Below are 16584 nucleotides of genomic sequence, written 5' to 3'. Positions count from 1 at the left end.
TGTAGGGATTGATGCAAGCCCTGTTGAGTTTATGACATATTATTATCTCAACAAGGCATTTCCAATCAAGGTATAATCCCAACCAGACCTCCAGAAAAAAATATGTCAACCTTTCTTGCAGTGTGATAAAAGCATAATTTTGAAAAAAAATCAGAAGCCTCCTGAGAGCTATAACAGTAACCTCACAATCTTACAAATAGCACTGGCTATCTTGGGCACAACTGGCAAGATCATTATCTATGGTTAGGTATTGACAATCCTCAGGGTTATCAATTTGGTAGATAAGTACAGAGACAAAATACCTACCATAATTATAGTCCAGTTTTCTGCCTCTCATTGGGTTACAAGGAAAACAGCAAGTATAAACAGAAGAAAGAGGATGTTTTGTTGTTCCCATTGTTCAGCGGCAGCCAGTTCTTTCTCAGCTATGCTGATGCTCAAAGTGCCATGGAACGTTCTGTTGATTCAGATTGTTCAACTTTGTGATCCCAGTATCAGAGACTGGGGAAGATAACATGTAACCTTAATGTCTAATACATAAAAACAGTTAACATGATATCTTTAGAAATCTTGTTTAAATCAGATGGTGCATACTAAAAGTGGTTATGAAGTTTTACTATGTGTTTACTGCAGATATACCTTCTCCTCTAAATTAAAGGAAAATCTGTGGCAATTTCAGATCTCTTTATATGATGCTTGTTGGTTAGAGAGAGGCCATTGTGTATGCAACATATTAGAAGACTTTACTAGGACTTGCAAGAAACTACATTCAGCCTAGACTGAAGTAAAAATATATGGATTACTCAATGGCAATGACAAAACAAAGGCATTCAATCGCCGGAAACATATAAATGACCCATCAGGACATACCATAATCCAAGTGATGGGCAAATGTAAAACGTTAAGATTAGAAAAAGGCATTGCCCAGAGAAGCAAGGCCTTGAAGTCCCATATTGGCTATAACATAGACTTCTTATCTGGACTTAGCAAGTCACTTTTTGACTGTTTCCTTTCCTTTAAAACACATATGCTATTTCTTTTCCTATTTCACAAGGATCTTGTGAAATGATAGACTAATAGATTAGTTTTTGAAGTTATTGGAAGAGGTTAAGTGTTAAATATTATGTTAATTTTTTCATAAGGAAAACGTTTTTAAATATATATTAAAGTTTTCAATGAAGGACTGTGTGTTAATATTAATTTGATAACATTCATAATTGGACTTTACTTACTGGAGGATTTACGAGAGCAAAAATGAAAAACACTTTGCTGCCAATAACTGGTCAAAGGTTTCAATTTATGATAACCACTTCCTTAAATACAAAGTCACTCCACAGATCTGTCTCCACATCATGCAACATGGGTTTGTTGTTTGTGTCTGCACTGCTGCCTTGGGTTCTTCTTCAGGTTATCCATTGTCTGGTAAGAAAGCAAGGAACATATTTTTAACATCTTGAATATGGGTCACAATGAGCTTGTGATGAAAATATATATTCCTTTGTACAATTCCTGCAGAAGCATACTTCTTTCCTGCTCTTAAGGACATTGGAGAGGAATATAAAAATTTTGATTTTCAGGACAGGTTTCTCAGTGCTACTATTTATATATGATCAGTACAGATGTACACTGAAAGGGTTGTACCTTGCGCATCTTACTCAGGCAAAACTTCCCATTGATTTTTCATAGCAAATTTGCCTAACCAAAGCTGAACACCACGATGAGTAGTAAAACCTACTAAGCTATTTGGAAGAGTGTCATCAAGCACTTGGTTTTGTACAATTAATATAAACTGAAATGAATGCCTTCTTAGCCAGGTTGGATATGTCATATTGTTCAAATAAGTCAGCTGCTTTTCCCAGTCTACGGTTAGCTATTTTCTGATAACCTGCAACAATAGTAACTCTGAAAGTACATATTGCTTTCTATTTCTTCATAGAAATCCAATATTCTCAGAAGCAGGATAATAAAACTCATTTTAGTTGCCAAGAATTTGGAGGAAACTATGTTATTAAGGATCTGTGGGTCTGAAAAACTTATTTTTGGAAGCTGAAGTTGATTATATTCATATTACTGTGCCTTTATTCATTATCATTGTGGCAACTCACAGAGTAAGATAGAACTTAACACACAATAAGGTGTCAGAATCTGGTCTGGTTTCATTTATATAAAAATATTCACAAGCATTGTGATGTTTATCACAGTTCTGGTCAATAAACAAAACCCACTGTATTGCTAACATTCAGAAAAAAAAGGAAGCCTTCCATTTAGTTTAAACATAGTAACTGAGTGAACCAACTGGATTTCTCATTTATGTGTCTTAATCAGTATCACCTACCACATTAGGTAACTATTCTTAATTACAAACTTTTCATAAATTTACAAGATTGTTGATATTCCCAAAATGTTAGGGACTGGATTACAGTAAAATGGGTCTGCTGTGATTTTGGCTTTTGGGGCTGTGGACATCTGAGGCCAGATTTGGTAGTTACTGTTTGCAGCAATCAGACAAGGTTCTTTGGGTAAATCTGATATCTTTTATTAGACCAACTGAAATAGTTGGAAAAATTCTTCTTTGCAGGCTTTTGGGAACAAACACCCTTCTTCAGGCATCTACAGTTGTTCTGTGCTCTTCCTGGATGAGATAGAATAGGATACAGTAATGACAACTGTTGCAAAAACATTGGGAGACTCGGGATTTCTAAATCAAAATAACTCTGGCTTATGATCTCCCAATGGAACCCTCAAATCTCCAGATTTTCCCAGCTGGTAAGGCTGTGGAGGGGAAGGGGCAGGGGGAGAGGGAAGGGGTAGGGGAGGGTGGGAGATCGAGGACCCCACAGTGAGGGTGGGAGGGAGTGGGGCAGGAGCAGGGGGTGGGGTGAATGGGGCCCTGGCAGGTCACCCAGAGGTGAGGGGGTGAGAGGTGTGGCTCTCCACAGCTGCATGCACCCCTGGGGGAGGCCTGGTGGGGCACATGCCCCCTGTGGGGCAGAGGCAGGCTAGCTGTGTGACACATCCCCTGCCCGCCCGGAGGCAGGAAGCACACTGGCATCACACGGCTGAGCTCCTGGGCAAAGACAGTAGGACACAGAGACAACTCACCCCAGCCCAGGGGCCCCATTCACCGCAGCATCTGCTCCTGCCCTACTCCCTCCCTCATAGTGGGAGCCTCGATCTCTCTCCTCTGCTCCTTCCCTCTCCCCACACCCTTTTCCCCCCACTTACCATCTTGGTGCTGTCTGTGTGTCCATCTCTGTGTGTCTGCTCCTCACTCCCAGGGCACAGCTCCCACCACCCCAGCTCTGCTGCTGCCTCTCACTCCTGACCCACAGTACCCCACATCCTGCCAGGGCATTCAGGAACCCCCTTTCTGGGGTCCAAACCCTACATACACACCCACAGCCCCCCACACCTTCACAAATAACCCCCCCCCACACACACACATGCTTCAAAAATAGCATCTCATGATTTACATGCCAATCTCTTGATTTTTTAAGAGAGTTTGTCTCATAATTTTTGGCACAGTGGGGTTGACAACACTGAGACTAGAAGCCAGAAGCCAGTATGCAAGAATGCCAGTCAGTGAAAATGCAATTTGAGGCAGTTAATAGGTGACAAATGGATTGGGGGGAGGGGGGAGGGGAATGTAGACCTGATGATTCATAGATTCATAGACTGTAGAGTTGGAAGGGACCTTGAAGGATCATCGTGTCCCAACCCCCCAGGAAAAGGACCAAGATGTAGCTGGTATATAACAAGGTTATCTGGGGTACCAGATGGCAGGCAGGTTATAATGTGCCATAAATCCAATGTCTATATTCAGTCTGATTTTTTTTTTGTATCGAGTAGATTTATGAAGTTTTCAGGAATAATATTTATTAAAATATGATGTTTGCAGAAGTAATATTTATCCAATAAATATCCCCACTCACATTGGTTATTTCACTGGGATTGGCTGGATTTCTGAGATTCTCCATAATAAGGACCAAGTCAAATTCGCTAGGAGCTAGAAACAAATCACCAGTTTCCTCAACAGTGGCCACTGGCCAACCATTGGTTTATAACTGTTTTCAGTTACTGCTGAACTGGTTATAAAAATAATTTGAAATAATTTGGTATGTGAATCATTTCTCACCTGTGTGTTGTTACTGACTATGAATGTAGCCTGGACAGAATTAAACTGTTTTATGATTCTACTTTTGGGGGTTTTGATGCAGCTGTATAATTTTGTCTGTGAATGAAAAAGTTTTGATAAGTGCTGGATAACTTGTTTGAAAGATGGAGCTTGGCGTCTTGTATCGTTGTAAATGATTATAATGATTGAAACTAATCTTTTATTGACATATTTAAAGGCACTTGACAACTTTGAAATACAGCTTTTCCTATAGGTGTTTATAGAAATCATATTATTTTAGCTTCTGAACCTTGCAGATTCTTCTTGGTATGTAGGTATCCTTTACCTCTGTGAGGATTATTGGTGCGAGTTTCCAGATCACAGGAGTTAGTGAAGTTATAGTGGTAGATATAAGTAGCAGTAGAGTAATATTTAGTAATAGAGGGCTACTGACATTATGTAATGACAGATGGTTCAGCTGAAAAGAAATCTCAGTACTATATGATTAATTTCTCTGCTAAGGCCCTCAGTCTGATCTTTCTTCCATCAGTGTAAATCAGGAGTAATGTAAATCAGCAGTAATTAAGTCATAAAAATGTCACAACTACACCAGTAGTTAGGCTCAGAACTGTGTTCACCTGCAAGTACCCCAAGTCCTATGACCTATCATTCTGTTACAGTCCATACCAAACCAAAGAACATTATATTTCTTATCTTCCCAAGCTCAGCTGCAAGAGGTCTTTCAGTCTCCCTTGCATCATGAAGCCATTCTAGGAATCTAGCCACTGACTGCTTGGTCTCTCCTCAGGGTTCCCTGAGTTTGTATGTAAACCCAATTGTTGAATAACTTCTGACTCCTAACATTTGCCATCACTTGCAGAAGATATCGGAGGAGTAGGGAATGCAAAAGGTTCACTTGCCTCTTATCTGACCTGCTGTGGTACAGAACATATTTGGAAGGGCATTCACCTGCAAAGACAACCAAGGCTGATAGGTCATAGGCTTATAGAAAAGTAAGGTTTCAAGATGACAAGAGGTCATCTAATTCAGCCCCGTTCTCAATGCTAAATTAACCCAGCCAAGCATCTGTCCAACCTGCTCTTGAAAATTTCCAAGGATGGAGATTCCAAAACTTCTCTAAGTAGCCTGTTTCAATGTCTGGCCACCCTTTCAGTCAGAAAGTTTCTCCTAATCTTCAACCTAAACTTCCATTGCTCCCATTCCTGTCCCATATGGCCGCAGAGAAAATCCCATCTTCATCCTCTCTATCACCAGCTTGCAGGTATTTGAAGACTATTATTAAATCCCCCCCCTAGTCTTCTCCTCTCCAGGCTAAATAACTCCAGTTCATTCAGCCTTTCTCCACATGTCTCGTTTCCCAGACCCCTGATCATTTTTGTCACTCTGCACTAGACTCTTTCCTATCTGTCCACATTCTTATTGAAATGTGGAACTCAGCACTGGACACAATACTCCAGGTAAGGCCTCACTAATGCTGATTAAGCTGAAGAATCACTTCCCTTGATTTGCAAGTTGATACAACCCAGTTGGCCTTTCTTGCAACAAGAGTACACTGTTGGCTCATATTCAGCTTACAGTCCACTGTAATCCCCAGGTCCTTCTCTGCAGTACTGCAGCCTAGCCACTCATTCCCCAGTCAGCATTTGTGCATGACATTATTCCATCACAAGTGCAGGACTTTGTACTTGTTCTTGTTGAATCTGATTGATTGTAGACTGTTTTTCCAATCTATCCAAGTCTGGATCCTAGCCCTGCCCTCCAAAGGATCTGCAACTCTACCTAGCTTGGTGAAAATTTGCTAAGTGTGCCCCCACTCCCACCATCTAGATCACAAATGAAGATATGGAACAATATTGGGCCTAGATCTCACTTCTGGGAAATCCCAGTTCATACTTCTCCAATACTAGATATTGAGCCATTAAGGACCACTTATTGAGCATGATGATCCAAACAGTTACGTATCCAGCTTAGAGTACTTTCATCTAGTCTGTATTTCCTTAACTTATTCATGAGACTGTCATGTGAGACAGCATCAAAAGCCTTGATGACATCTGCTGCTCTTCCACCTTCCACATAACCTGTCACCATAACACAGAAGGAAATCAGGTTGGTCAACATGCTCTTGCTGAATCCATGCTGGCTTTTCTGATCACCTTGTTCACTTGTTGGTACTACACAGTAGACACCTGTTCTATGATCTTTCCAAGTATTGAGATCAGGTTGACTGGTCTGTTATTCCTCAAGTCATCCTTCTTCTCTTTCTTGAAGATGGGCACTAAATTTGCTCTTTTCCAATCATTCAGGATCTTACCCGACCTCCATGAGTTCTCAAACAGCTAATGGCTCTGAAAATTACCTCAATCAATTCCTTCGGTACCCTAGGGAACACCCCATCCAGCCCTGCTGACTTGGAATCATCTAGCTCTTTTCAGTAATCCCTAACCTGTTCTGCCATTACTTTAGGCTGTTTGTCTCCTTCCTTAGCTTTGCTGCCAACTGCACTCATCACCTGATACTTGCCCCTTTTTGTGAAGACTAAAGTAAAAAAAGGCTTCAGCCTTCTCTGTATTATCTATAACCAAGTTGCCTTCTGCATTCTTTAAGGGATCTTTAGTTTCTTTGATCTTCCTCAGGACAGCTATCACATTGGGATAGCTTGCTCCTGTGCTCATAAAAGGGCCTTCTTAAAGCACAGGCAGGCTCTTCTGGACTCCTTTTCCCTTCAGACTTGCTTTCTAGGGGATCCTGCACATTAGTTTCCTGACTTTGTTAAAGTCTGCTTTTCTGAAGTCCATTGTCTTTATTCTGTTGCTCTCCTTTCTTCCTCCCCTTAGGATTTTGAACTCTTATAATTTTTTGGTCACTGTCATCCAAATTGCCTTCCACTTTCACATTCTCAGCCAATTCCTCCCTGTTTCTGAGCAGCATGTTGAGAACAGCTCTCCCCAGTTGGTCTGTCTACCAACTGTATCAACAAGGTATCCCCAACACACTCCAAAAATTTGCTGGATTGCCTGTGTACTGATGTGTTTTCCACCCAGCAAATGTTCCAATAATTAATGTCCCCCGTGAGAACCAAGTCCTGCGATTTGAAAGTGCTATCAGTTGTTTAACGAAGGCCTCGTCCACATCCTCTTTCTGGTTTAGTGGCATGTAGCAGACACCCACCATGACATGCCCCCTGCTGACCTTTCCCTAGAGACCCTCAATAGGCCTACCTTCCACTTTGTACTGCATCTCAGAACATTTGTACATCACTTGAAAAGTTATACGGCAAGACCTTCTCCTTTTTCCCCTGTCTGTCCTTCCTGTACAAACTATATCCATCCATGACCATACACCAGTCATGTGAATTACACCACCACATCTCTGTAATATAAGAGATAGCATAATTATGTTATTGTAATAGGGCCTTCAATTCTTCCGGCTTGCTCCCCATGCTTCTCACATTAGTATATCAACACTTCAGATATCTAACTGATTGTCCTATCTTCTCCCCAAGAAGACAGGACCAATTGGGCCCATGCAGGGCTGTGGTTCTGTCATCTAATTAGTCCCAGTGCATAGGACAACACTTGTACAGGCTTTGGGGCCAGTGAGTGCTCAGATGTCCCCAACATTGCTGAGAACATGTCATTGTTCTTGGCCTGTTCTTCCTTATTTCTGTCCCTCTGTAGCCTTCTTGAGGCCACAGCTATCCTGTTCTCCATCCTCCCAATCCTACCTCTCTCTCTCCTCCTGCTGCTGGCTCCCCTTCCCACCCAAGTTCTTGCTATTCTTGCTCCTCCCCCATCTCATGATTCGATGCATTCTCTACCTTTCCACAGCAGCTCCATCAAGAGGTCATCAACGGCATGCTTCTTTCTTGCTCTAAGTAGAATGACCTTGTGGTCACGCTGAACAAAAAGTTTCTAGGGTTTTGAAATGCAGGTGCCTTGGACATGGAAGAGCTTGCAATAAGATGCACAAAGCAATTTATGTCTCTTCTCCAAATGTTACAAGTGGACTTCCCCACCATATCTCTGGCAGCATACAGCCACAGTTTGTAACTTTTATCATATTGGCCAAGTATAAATAGTGGGCTTGTTTGACAACCAGAAAATTGCATGACCCATGTGATAAGTTGTTAATGCTTCTAGCTCACCTCAGCTGTTGTCAGTTCTGTGCCATTAGCAGCACTGAAGCTAACTGGGTTCTGTTAATTTCATGGTTGCTAACAGAGGTAAGGAGCTGTGAGTAGCAATTTAAGGAGCTTTAATGAGGTGTGGACAGCTAAGAGCAGGCTGTTCTGGTATGAAAAATGTGGAATGTTTAAATCGTGTTAAGAAGTGCCTGTAATACTGAAATCAGTGAGACTTGCTAATGCTACTTGGATGACTTAAATGGCTGCCCATCTTACCTCTGGGCATTTTAAATGACTTGGTATACCTATACCATCCCCTGTTCATTTTCATGACTTACCATAGCCAGAAGGACTTCAGGTAGAAAGTTTTTAAAGAATGGATAATGGTAAAATCATTTTCTGTAGCTTTTGTGTTAAAAATTATTTTTAAAAAGTTTTAAAGAATGGGAAGCTGTTCAACTATCAATGATACATTGTAGAATTAGGTGCTTTAGGAATCTGTTGGAGCCACCAAGTCTTCTAGAATGTCTTTTGGGTGGGGTAACCCACCGATGACAAATATTTTGGAGGTCTTCAAACAGAAAAGGGAGGGGTGACGAAAGGCACCTTCCAGGCCTGGTACTATTATGGCCCCATCCTTGTCTCTGGGCAAATTGCCCACCTTGCTCAACTGCCACACGTTGTTGATAAATGATTGAGAGGTCAAATGGGTGGGAGGCTGCCCTTTGTGCACCCAAATGACTGTGGATGATCAGTACATGCTTCTACCACCCCTACACATGTCCCATGCCTTGCCAATGTCTCACTGTGTGATGATACTCTGGCTCAAGGCCGGCCCAAACTGGACACACAGTTGTATATCTATCATACTGCCCACTTTGGGGCCACACACATACCACCCCTCTCTCACCAGGGCCTCTTGCACTCCACTGGCTCTCACCCGGTCTCTTGCATGCTGCCTATCCAGGCCAAGCCACACTCATTCCACCCTACTCCATGGAGATCCTCATGCTTTGCTCTTCACCCTTCAGTCAGACCTGGCATGGTCTTTGGGGCCTCTCCCATGACCCTCACCCAAACGGGACTGAGCGATTACTCAACTATGGGCCTACTTCACCCTGGCCCCTCACTGGACCACTACACCTCTCTCTCAGACCACAACTCTGCCCCTTACACTAGGGCCTGGGGACCTCCAGCCCTTAGGACTCAGCAACTACTCCCTAAGCTTAACTGGCTCCACAACTCCCCTCTGCAACTCTCAGGGCCTGGGGTCTTACACCCTCTTAGGCTCAGGTGTTCCTCTTTGAGCATGCCTGTCCCACCTCCAGAGTCCAACATCCCATAGGACTCAGGCGCTTCTCAGTAAGCTTATCTGGGCCCCCCACTGACTCTCCTAGTAACCCACCTGAAGGTAGGGGCAGGGGTTTAGTCGCCCTGACCTGCCTTACACCTGGGAGGTTCTCAGTCCTGGTATTTATGTGGCCCTGCCCCACCACAGGCAGGACCACCAGGCCTCCCTATCCTGGCAGGATGCAGTTTTAGGTCATGTTCAGGACCAATGAGGCCTCCTCGTTTCCCATAGCCTCACCCTTACCTCCAAGATATTCCTGGAGCAGGAGCTCCTCTGAGTGACATTACTCCCCAGGCAGCTGAATACAAACTGCTCTGCTCTTATAACAGAGCTCTCCAAAATGGCCACTCTCACCAGCCACCTGGCAGCTCCCTGCTCCAGCCCTTAAAGTGACAGACACCCTAAACATTCCAGGCTAGTAGTTGTATGCCTTCAAAGTATGTGCAAGAGCTTTTTTGGAGCTTTATAACATTATATGTAGGAATGGAAGAATATTGTTAGTTACCAAGATGGTCCAGTATTGCTTGCTCTGTTACCTAATTTAGACAGCTGGCTTGAATTCCTATTGCATGAAACATTTGCAATCATCATTTCCCAGATTAGGTCAAGATAAAGAACAACCATGATAAACTACTTAGATAATCAGTGTTTTTTCACATGTCCTGCCTCCTTCCACCTGCATGTTAAACCACTACTGAAAAATGAGGGCAAGAACCACAAGTATTTTTCTCATGAGGGAAGAACTGAATGACCTAAAAAGCAACTGTGCCAGTTGAATGGACCCTCTGACAAAAATGATCCATCTTCACCCACCCCGGAATGGTTTCTTGCGACAGGGACAGTGCTACTAACTCCTGACATTAGCAAGTTCTGCTACATGTGCCTTACAAGCTAATCATTAACAGTATTATAGTCATACTATCACTGCATCTGTCCCTATAATGCAAAGGTCATGTTGAATGAAGGAACATACTAGAAACCAATCATTAGCATTCTGTATGCAAGCCTGCAAGATGTAGGACCATGTAGCTGTCATGTAAAAATCACTAAGGCAATGCTTTAGAAATGATACTACTTAGATAGTGGACTTCATATTTTTCTCCATTCAGTGGGCATGGGGTCAAGCACATAGTGGTGAGCTGGAACAGAGACATGACAAACCACTCTGGAAATCTCTGACATGGCTGTTGCCATGGACCAACACCAACTGAATCCCACAAAAGCTGAATTCTCCCTGACATCACTGCCATTGGCTATCAGCCAGAACATCTCCTCCACTCCTCCCCCTGCAAACACTAATAAAAATAGCAGGCGCACTAACTAAGGTTCCATGGCATCCCCTGCTGTAAAGGGCAACTGCAATCTGGCTCATAGGAGGTCCTTAGAAAACTCTCCAAAGACATTAGGAAGGAAGGATTAGCAGGGACATTAGCAGTAGTTTGTTAGTTTGCTTCTGTTACTAATTGTAAAGTCATTTCAATTTTAAAATATATATTTTTTCCATTAAGAAATGACAAAATGGGATAATTTTGGCAATTTCAAAATATTTTCCTCCCAAGTTTTTCAAATCAGAAATTCTTTGAAACTCTTGTTTTCCTGCAAACACATTCAGTTTTAACAAATCAGTATTTTCTGACAAAAAAATGTCAACACATTTCTGATCAGATTTAGTACCACACAGATGTCTGGTATGCTCCCATAATTATTTGCTTTTGCCAAAATATATGACTAGAGTCCTTTTGAAAATTCCAGTTATGATATTTACTTGCCTATTAACAATGCAGATTACCTGTGGAACTGACTGAAGCAAATTTGGCTGTGGATTCTGAAGGCCTGATTTTTAAGGCTGCTGAGGACTATAAGATACCCTTGACTTTATCTGCAGCTGAAATTATATGAGTGTGTATATATATAATATGACTTTGGAAAAACCAGGCCCCCAATATAGTACATCCAAAATTGTGTTAGGAATAGATTACAAATTATTTACACAGACAAAGTGTAACAATGAAAGCAGAGACCTTAGTTAAAATAAATCTCTCTCAAATTGAACTCCATTCCTGCATAGTATAGTGTCTTCTATATCTGGTTATCTGCTACTGCTTCTGTGTCTAAACACTATTAAATCTTAAGGGTTTTTTTTCCTTTAGTTGTGGCAACCCCACAACTTACAAAAAGGAGAGTTCTCCTTAGAAACAAAATAGGCAAACAAATTACTTAAGAAAGATATTTATGCCTTATCCTATACTGCATGAGTACTTAAATAATGTTATTTGAAATGTAATACTCTAAAATGAAACCAGGTGTTCTGTCTAATATAGGAATATATTTTATGGATTAGTTAGTGCAAAGAAAAATGCAGTATGTATATTTCATTACAGTTTTGCCATGAAATGAAGCCAGTTAATGACAGTATGGAATATTTAAGTCCATAAAATATGGGTAGGAAGAGAATAGAAAACTGGATGGTCTCTAGACACCTGGATTCTATACTCTATTCTGCAACTGAATTGTTGGGTGTCCTTTGCAAAATATTTATTTTTCTGTACTTCAGTTTTCCCATCTGTAAATTGGGAACACTCATCTTCTTTAGAAAGTGCTTTGAGATTTGGGAAAGATTATGAATCCACTTATTCTAGTGTAGTTTTATCATAGACTATTATGACAATGCCAAAGGTGGCCAGCAGTAAATGCTGTGAGTTTAACACAACATTATTCTTATTAAAAGAGGAATATTAATAGCATTTCCTTTCATGCATTCTCATATTATCATCTTTTTTTCTTTCAGCCTACTTCAGAGACATTTGGTGAGTACTGTTTGAGTTCTATTTGTATGCACTGAAAGCAGCCAACAAAAACAGCTGCTCATAAACATAAATGGGACAGACACAGATTTATAATTACTGTTACTGTTATTGCATTAATTTTTACACTTTGTGAAGATAATAACCAGGGCTAATGTCCTATCTCATTTGTCTTTTATTTTTCCAAAATAGATGTAGATGGTGGAATTGATCAGGATATCTTTGACATCAATGAAGGTGAATTTTTTTATTTAGTCTTGTAAATATTTTTAAAATTTCATTGTGAGTCTGGGAGATTACTACTATGTCTGAGTACTAATCAGTTCCTCCTTTTTAGCTTTAGGACTGAACCTTTTTGAGGGAGATATCGTGTTAGATGGGGTAAGTTCTAATGTAAAATCTAAAATGAGAATGGTGCCATTGACTTTTGCAATATAAAAATACTCCTGATCTGAAAATGATTAGCCCGCCCTCTCTGTACTAACAATAAACGTTGTTAATGGAACAATGAAATGAAACTGTCTAGGGATGGATCTGTACAAAATGTTGTAGAGAATGAGAGTCTTGGTAAAATTGCAGAAACATTATCCAGAGTGAAAACAAGTCAGCCAGTAGATGATAATTAGCTTCTTATTTTCTTTACTGTGACTTATATTTGTACTTACCAGAATATCAGCAGCATCAGTCACATGCAGACAGGTCTGGCTGAGATATGCCTCATCTATCTGCACATTATGTATTGTCAACTTCTATAAGTTGCAGATCAATGTTGCAAATCCTTCTTCCTCGTGTAATTAGCCCCATTGAAAGTTTTGTGAAAGTAGATCCTTAATGACTACCTCACTCATCTAATACACTGAAAATTACATGTATATCATGCATTATATCTCAAAAAGTCCCGGGGGAGTCCTTTGAACATAGCCTGCACCTGGTCCCCTTGAAATCAACAGGACTTTGTTCTTGCCTTTACTAGGTGACCATTCATTACTACTTAGGATGGCCATGGCACTTTTAGAGGGACACGTGGGACAAGCGTTTAAAACAGCACTGTCCTGATGAAAGTGGGACATATGTTTATTCTAAGTAGTGATAAATAACTACCTGCTTCTCATCCCTTGTCCCCTGCCTCAGTTCAGACCAGAACTCTCATTCCTTTCCTCTGTTCAGTTCTCCTCTCATCCCTGCTCCCACTCTCTGGTGCACTCAGCTGAGACTGGAACTCAGGAACAGCTGCATGTGCCATAGAGTAAGGGGCAAAATGGAGCGTCTCAGAGTGTCCTATTTTGTGCCAATAGTGCATCAGTGGTGTAAGGGAAGATCTGGTTAAGGACACTGGAACAAATTTGGGGCAGAACCTTTTTGAGGGAGATATCGGATTAGATGGGGCAAGTTCTAACATGAAATCTAAAATGAAAACGGTGTCATTGACTTTTGCAATATAATGAAGAAAGGCCTGGTATTGTTAATGTTAATGTCAGGCAAGTAGTACTTCAGATTTCAGTGTCTTATCTGAAAGCTTGGACCTCGCATGCTACAGGAAATTTAGCTGGGCTACCTCAGGAAAGATTTAAGGCCTGGGAAGAAACTGTTGAGATAAGGCTCTGGTACTGGGAAGTCAAGGCATTTCAAAACTGAGACCTAGACTACTGAACCATCTTCCCCATAGTTTGAGCTCCCAGAATTATTTGTCACATACATTGCACAATTTTGTAAGACCTATGACTTACACAGCAGTATTCATCTACTAAACTATTTTACTTCTAACTCAAGTATCATCCCTTAGTGAACATTTTGTATTTATGTTCTTTCCCACTTACAGGAACGAAACTCCATTATTGGTGACCAATATAGGTGGCCCCTCACTATCCCATATGTCCTTGAGGATAGCCTGGGTACAGTATTTTCCGTTGAACAGTGTGTATGTATGCATGTGTGTGCCTATCTGTCCGTCTGTCTGTCATCTGTTTTGGTTGAAAACAACACCAGTTTTAAATTCCGGTTTGTTTTTGAAGGGATGGGTCTAATGTGTAACATTATATAAAAAGAAAAAGGAACTGGGGATCTTTTTTTTATTTAGGAAATATTAATTTTCCATTTGTTCAGTCTAGTTATGACTTAGAATTATTTGGTTATTAACATTTGAAGGGGTTTAAACCAAGCAAGTCTCTTAGAGGAAATGACCCAGACATGTTAATATTCAGAGCTGGAACAATTCCTGGGAGGTGTTTGTAACCCTCAGTTTGTTTTGGAAGAAATCTGAAATCCTTACAGTTTTTATTTGGTGCTTGCTCAGATAAACCCCACAGGGATGCATGAGAGTTGAAAGCAACTCACAAATAATACATGCTCTTGTTATATGTAAGCCCATTGTCCCATGTTAAGTACCTGTGAAGTACCTGAGACTAAAAACAGACTTCAAATTTCTCCCAAGACAAAGCTTTTTACCTTGACAACATATAGAAGTACAAACCCATGGTCCCACTTTGAGTACCTGTGAAGTACTGGAGATACCACTTTTTCTCTGGGACAATCTGAGATAATTCAAGTAAATAGCCACAAAAACTGCATGGTTGTAAATGACTGTAATGTGACTGTTTTGATGCGAGTTAAAGCTTGGGACAATCTGACCCAGGATAAACCTCACATCTGTTTTTAGCCTGAGATAACACTTTTTCTTGGGACAATCTCAGCTAATTCAAGTTAATTACTATTCATTTCAGGGACAAGTTGTATGTATAAAGGGTTATGCCACTACCAGGTTTTGACTCGGATCAATCAGAACTGACTCAAACGTGATATATGTTTTTACCCTAAGAATCACCCCTAAGCTATGCATAGGAAAAGAGACTACAGTTTTCCAATGGTTTGATTCTTAGGATCCTTAGTATTTTTTAGTCCTTAATCTGGCAGGACTCCCAGTGATTTTAATATAAGTTTGACAAAGGAAATCCATATACAAACTTACCAAGAACCTCAGTTTGGTGCTTTATTAGTAAGAATGTTGTTTGTTTCCCCTACAGAAATGAATGCCAAAGGAGTTATCCTCAAGGCATTTGAACAGTATCGACTAAAAAGCTGTATTGACTTCAAACCTTGGGAAGGTGAAGAGAATTACATATCAGTGTTCAAGGGAAGTGGGTAAGGGGAAAAACATGTGATGATTTCTCATTGCATTTGGTTGTGGCAAGATGTTTCCAAAAAGAGAATACTGAATATAAGTCTTTACCTTATCTTTTCTCAAATTTTATTGAAACTTATAATTGTCCAAAACCTAATATGAACCTAGAAATGTTTACTACTTATACTACTTTGAAAACATGAGACCTAATGGGAGTTGTACAGTGAGTATATGACTGAATTCTTAGAGAGAAATTTGTTCTTTGATGGTGAAAAATATCAGAATTAAATCATTTTTTCTGATTGGCCTTTGGAAACTCTGTATTTACTGAATTAAAAGACAAGGTTTTTTTTCCCCCTCATTTAACATGGAGGCAAAAACCCTTCACCATCCAGTTGAGTACCAGGCAACGGGGAACAGGCTGCTGCTGGAGCTGTGGCCGCAACCTGGGATTGGGGCCAGGGCCAGAGCTGGAGCCACAGCTTCTGTCTGCCCGCCATTGCCTATGCAGGCTTCACCACTCCCCCCCTGCAGTCCTGTCTTCCCTCTATGCTGCTACTCCTCCTCTTTCCCCCGCTGCTGGGCTCCTACTTACCTTTGCCTCCCGTCCATTGGCAGGAGGGGAGCCCCCCTGATCCTGCCAAACCCTCCTTGATCCCAGCACCCTCCCCTGGGGACCCCAGGTGCCCCCCCTAATCCACCCCTGCAAACCTCACTAGCCCCCAATTCCTTAAGCCCCCCTGTGGACCGCATTCACCCCGATTCTTTTGCAGACCCCTCTTGCCCTCCTGATTCCCCAATCTCCCCCATGGATGCCACCTGCCCCTCCCACTTCCCCAATTCCTTGTGGACCCTGCCTGCTCCACCAATCCCTCCCATGGACCATACCTGCCCCTCATCCCCCTATAGATGTCTTGCCTGCCCCCCCTCCCCCCTTACCTTAGATCAGGTGGCCATTTTTAACTCGACCTAAGCTCTCCCTAATTTCCCCAAATGTCTGTACAAAGCCAATAGGACTAAATCCTGCAGTTCATCCTCAGACAAAATTCAAGA

General features: G+C 41.4%; 1 protein-coding gene across 1 annotated transcript in view; it reads left to right on the top strand.

Moving 5' to 3' along the window:
- The window catches only part of MEP1B (meprin A subunit beta), a 40366-nt gene that overhangs the window by 6731 nt on the left and 17051 nt on the right, over window positions 1-16584 (top strand). The window contains exons 2-6 of the mRNA XM_025192837.1: window positions 12398-12416; window positions 12606-12650; window positions 12751-12794; window positions 14233-14305; window positions 15434-15551. Of these exons, the coding sequence (XP_025048622.1) occupies window positions 12398-12416; window positions 12606-12650; window positions 12751-12794; window positions 14233-14305; window positions 15434-15551 (299 nt within the window). The remainder of the gene's footprint in view (window positions 1-12397; window positions 12417-12605; window positions 12651-12750; window positions 12795-14232; window positions 14306-15433; window positions 15552-16584) is intronic.

Source organism: Alligator sinensis, unplaced genomic scaffold, assembly GCF_000455745.1.
Source record: "Alligator sinensis unplaced genomic scaffold, ASM45574v1 scaffold548_1, whole genome shotgun sequence".
NCBI lineage: Eukaryota > Metazoa > Chordata > Crocodylia > Alligatoridae > Alligator > Alligator sinensis.
This window is presented reverse-complemented; position numbering and strand designations above follow the sequence as displayed.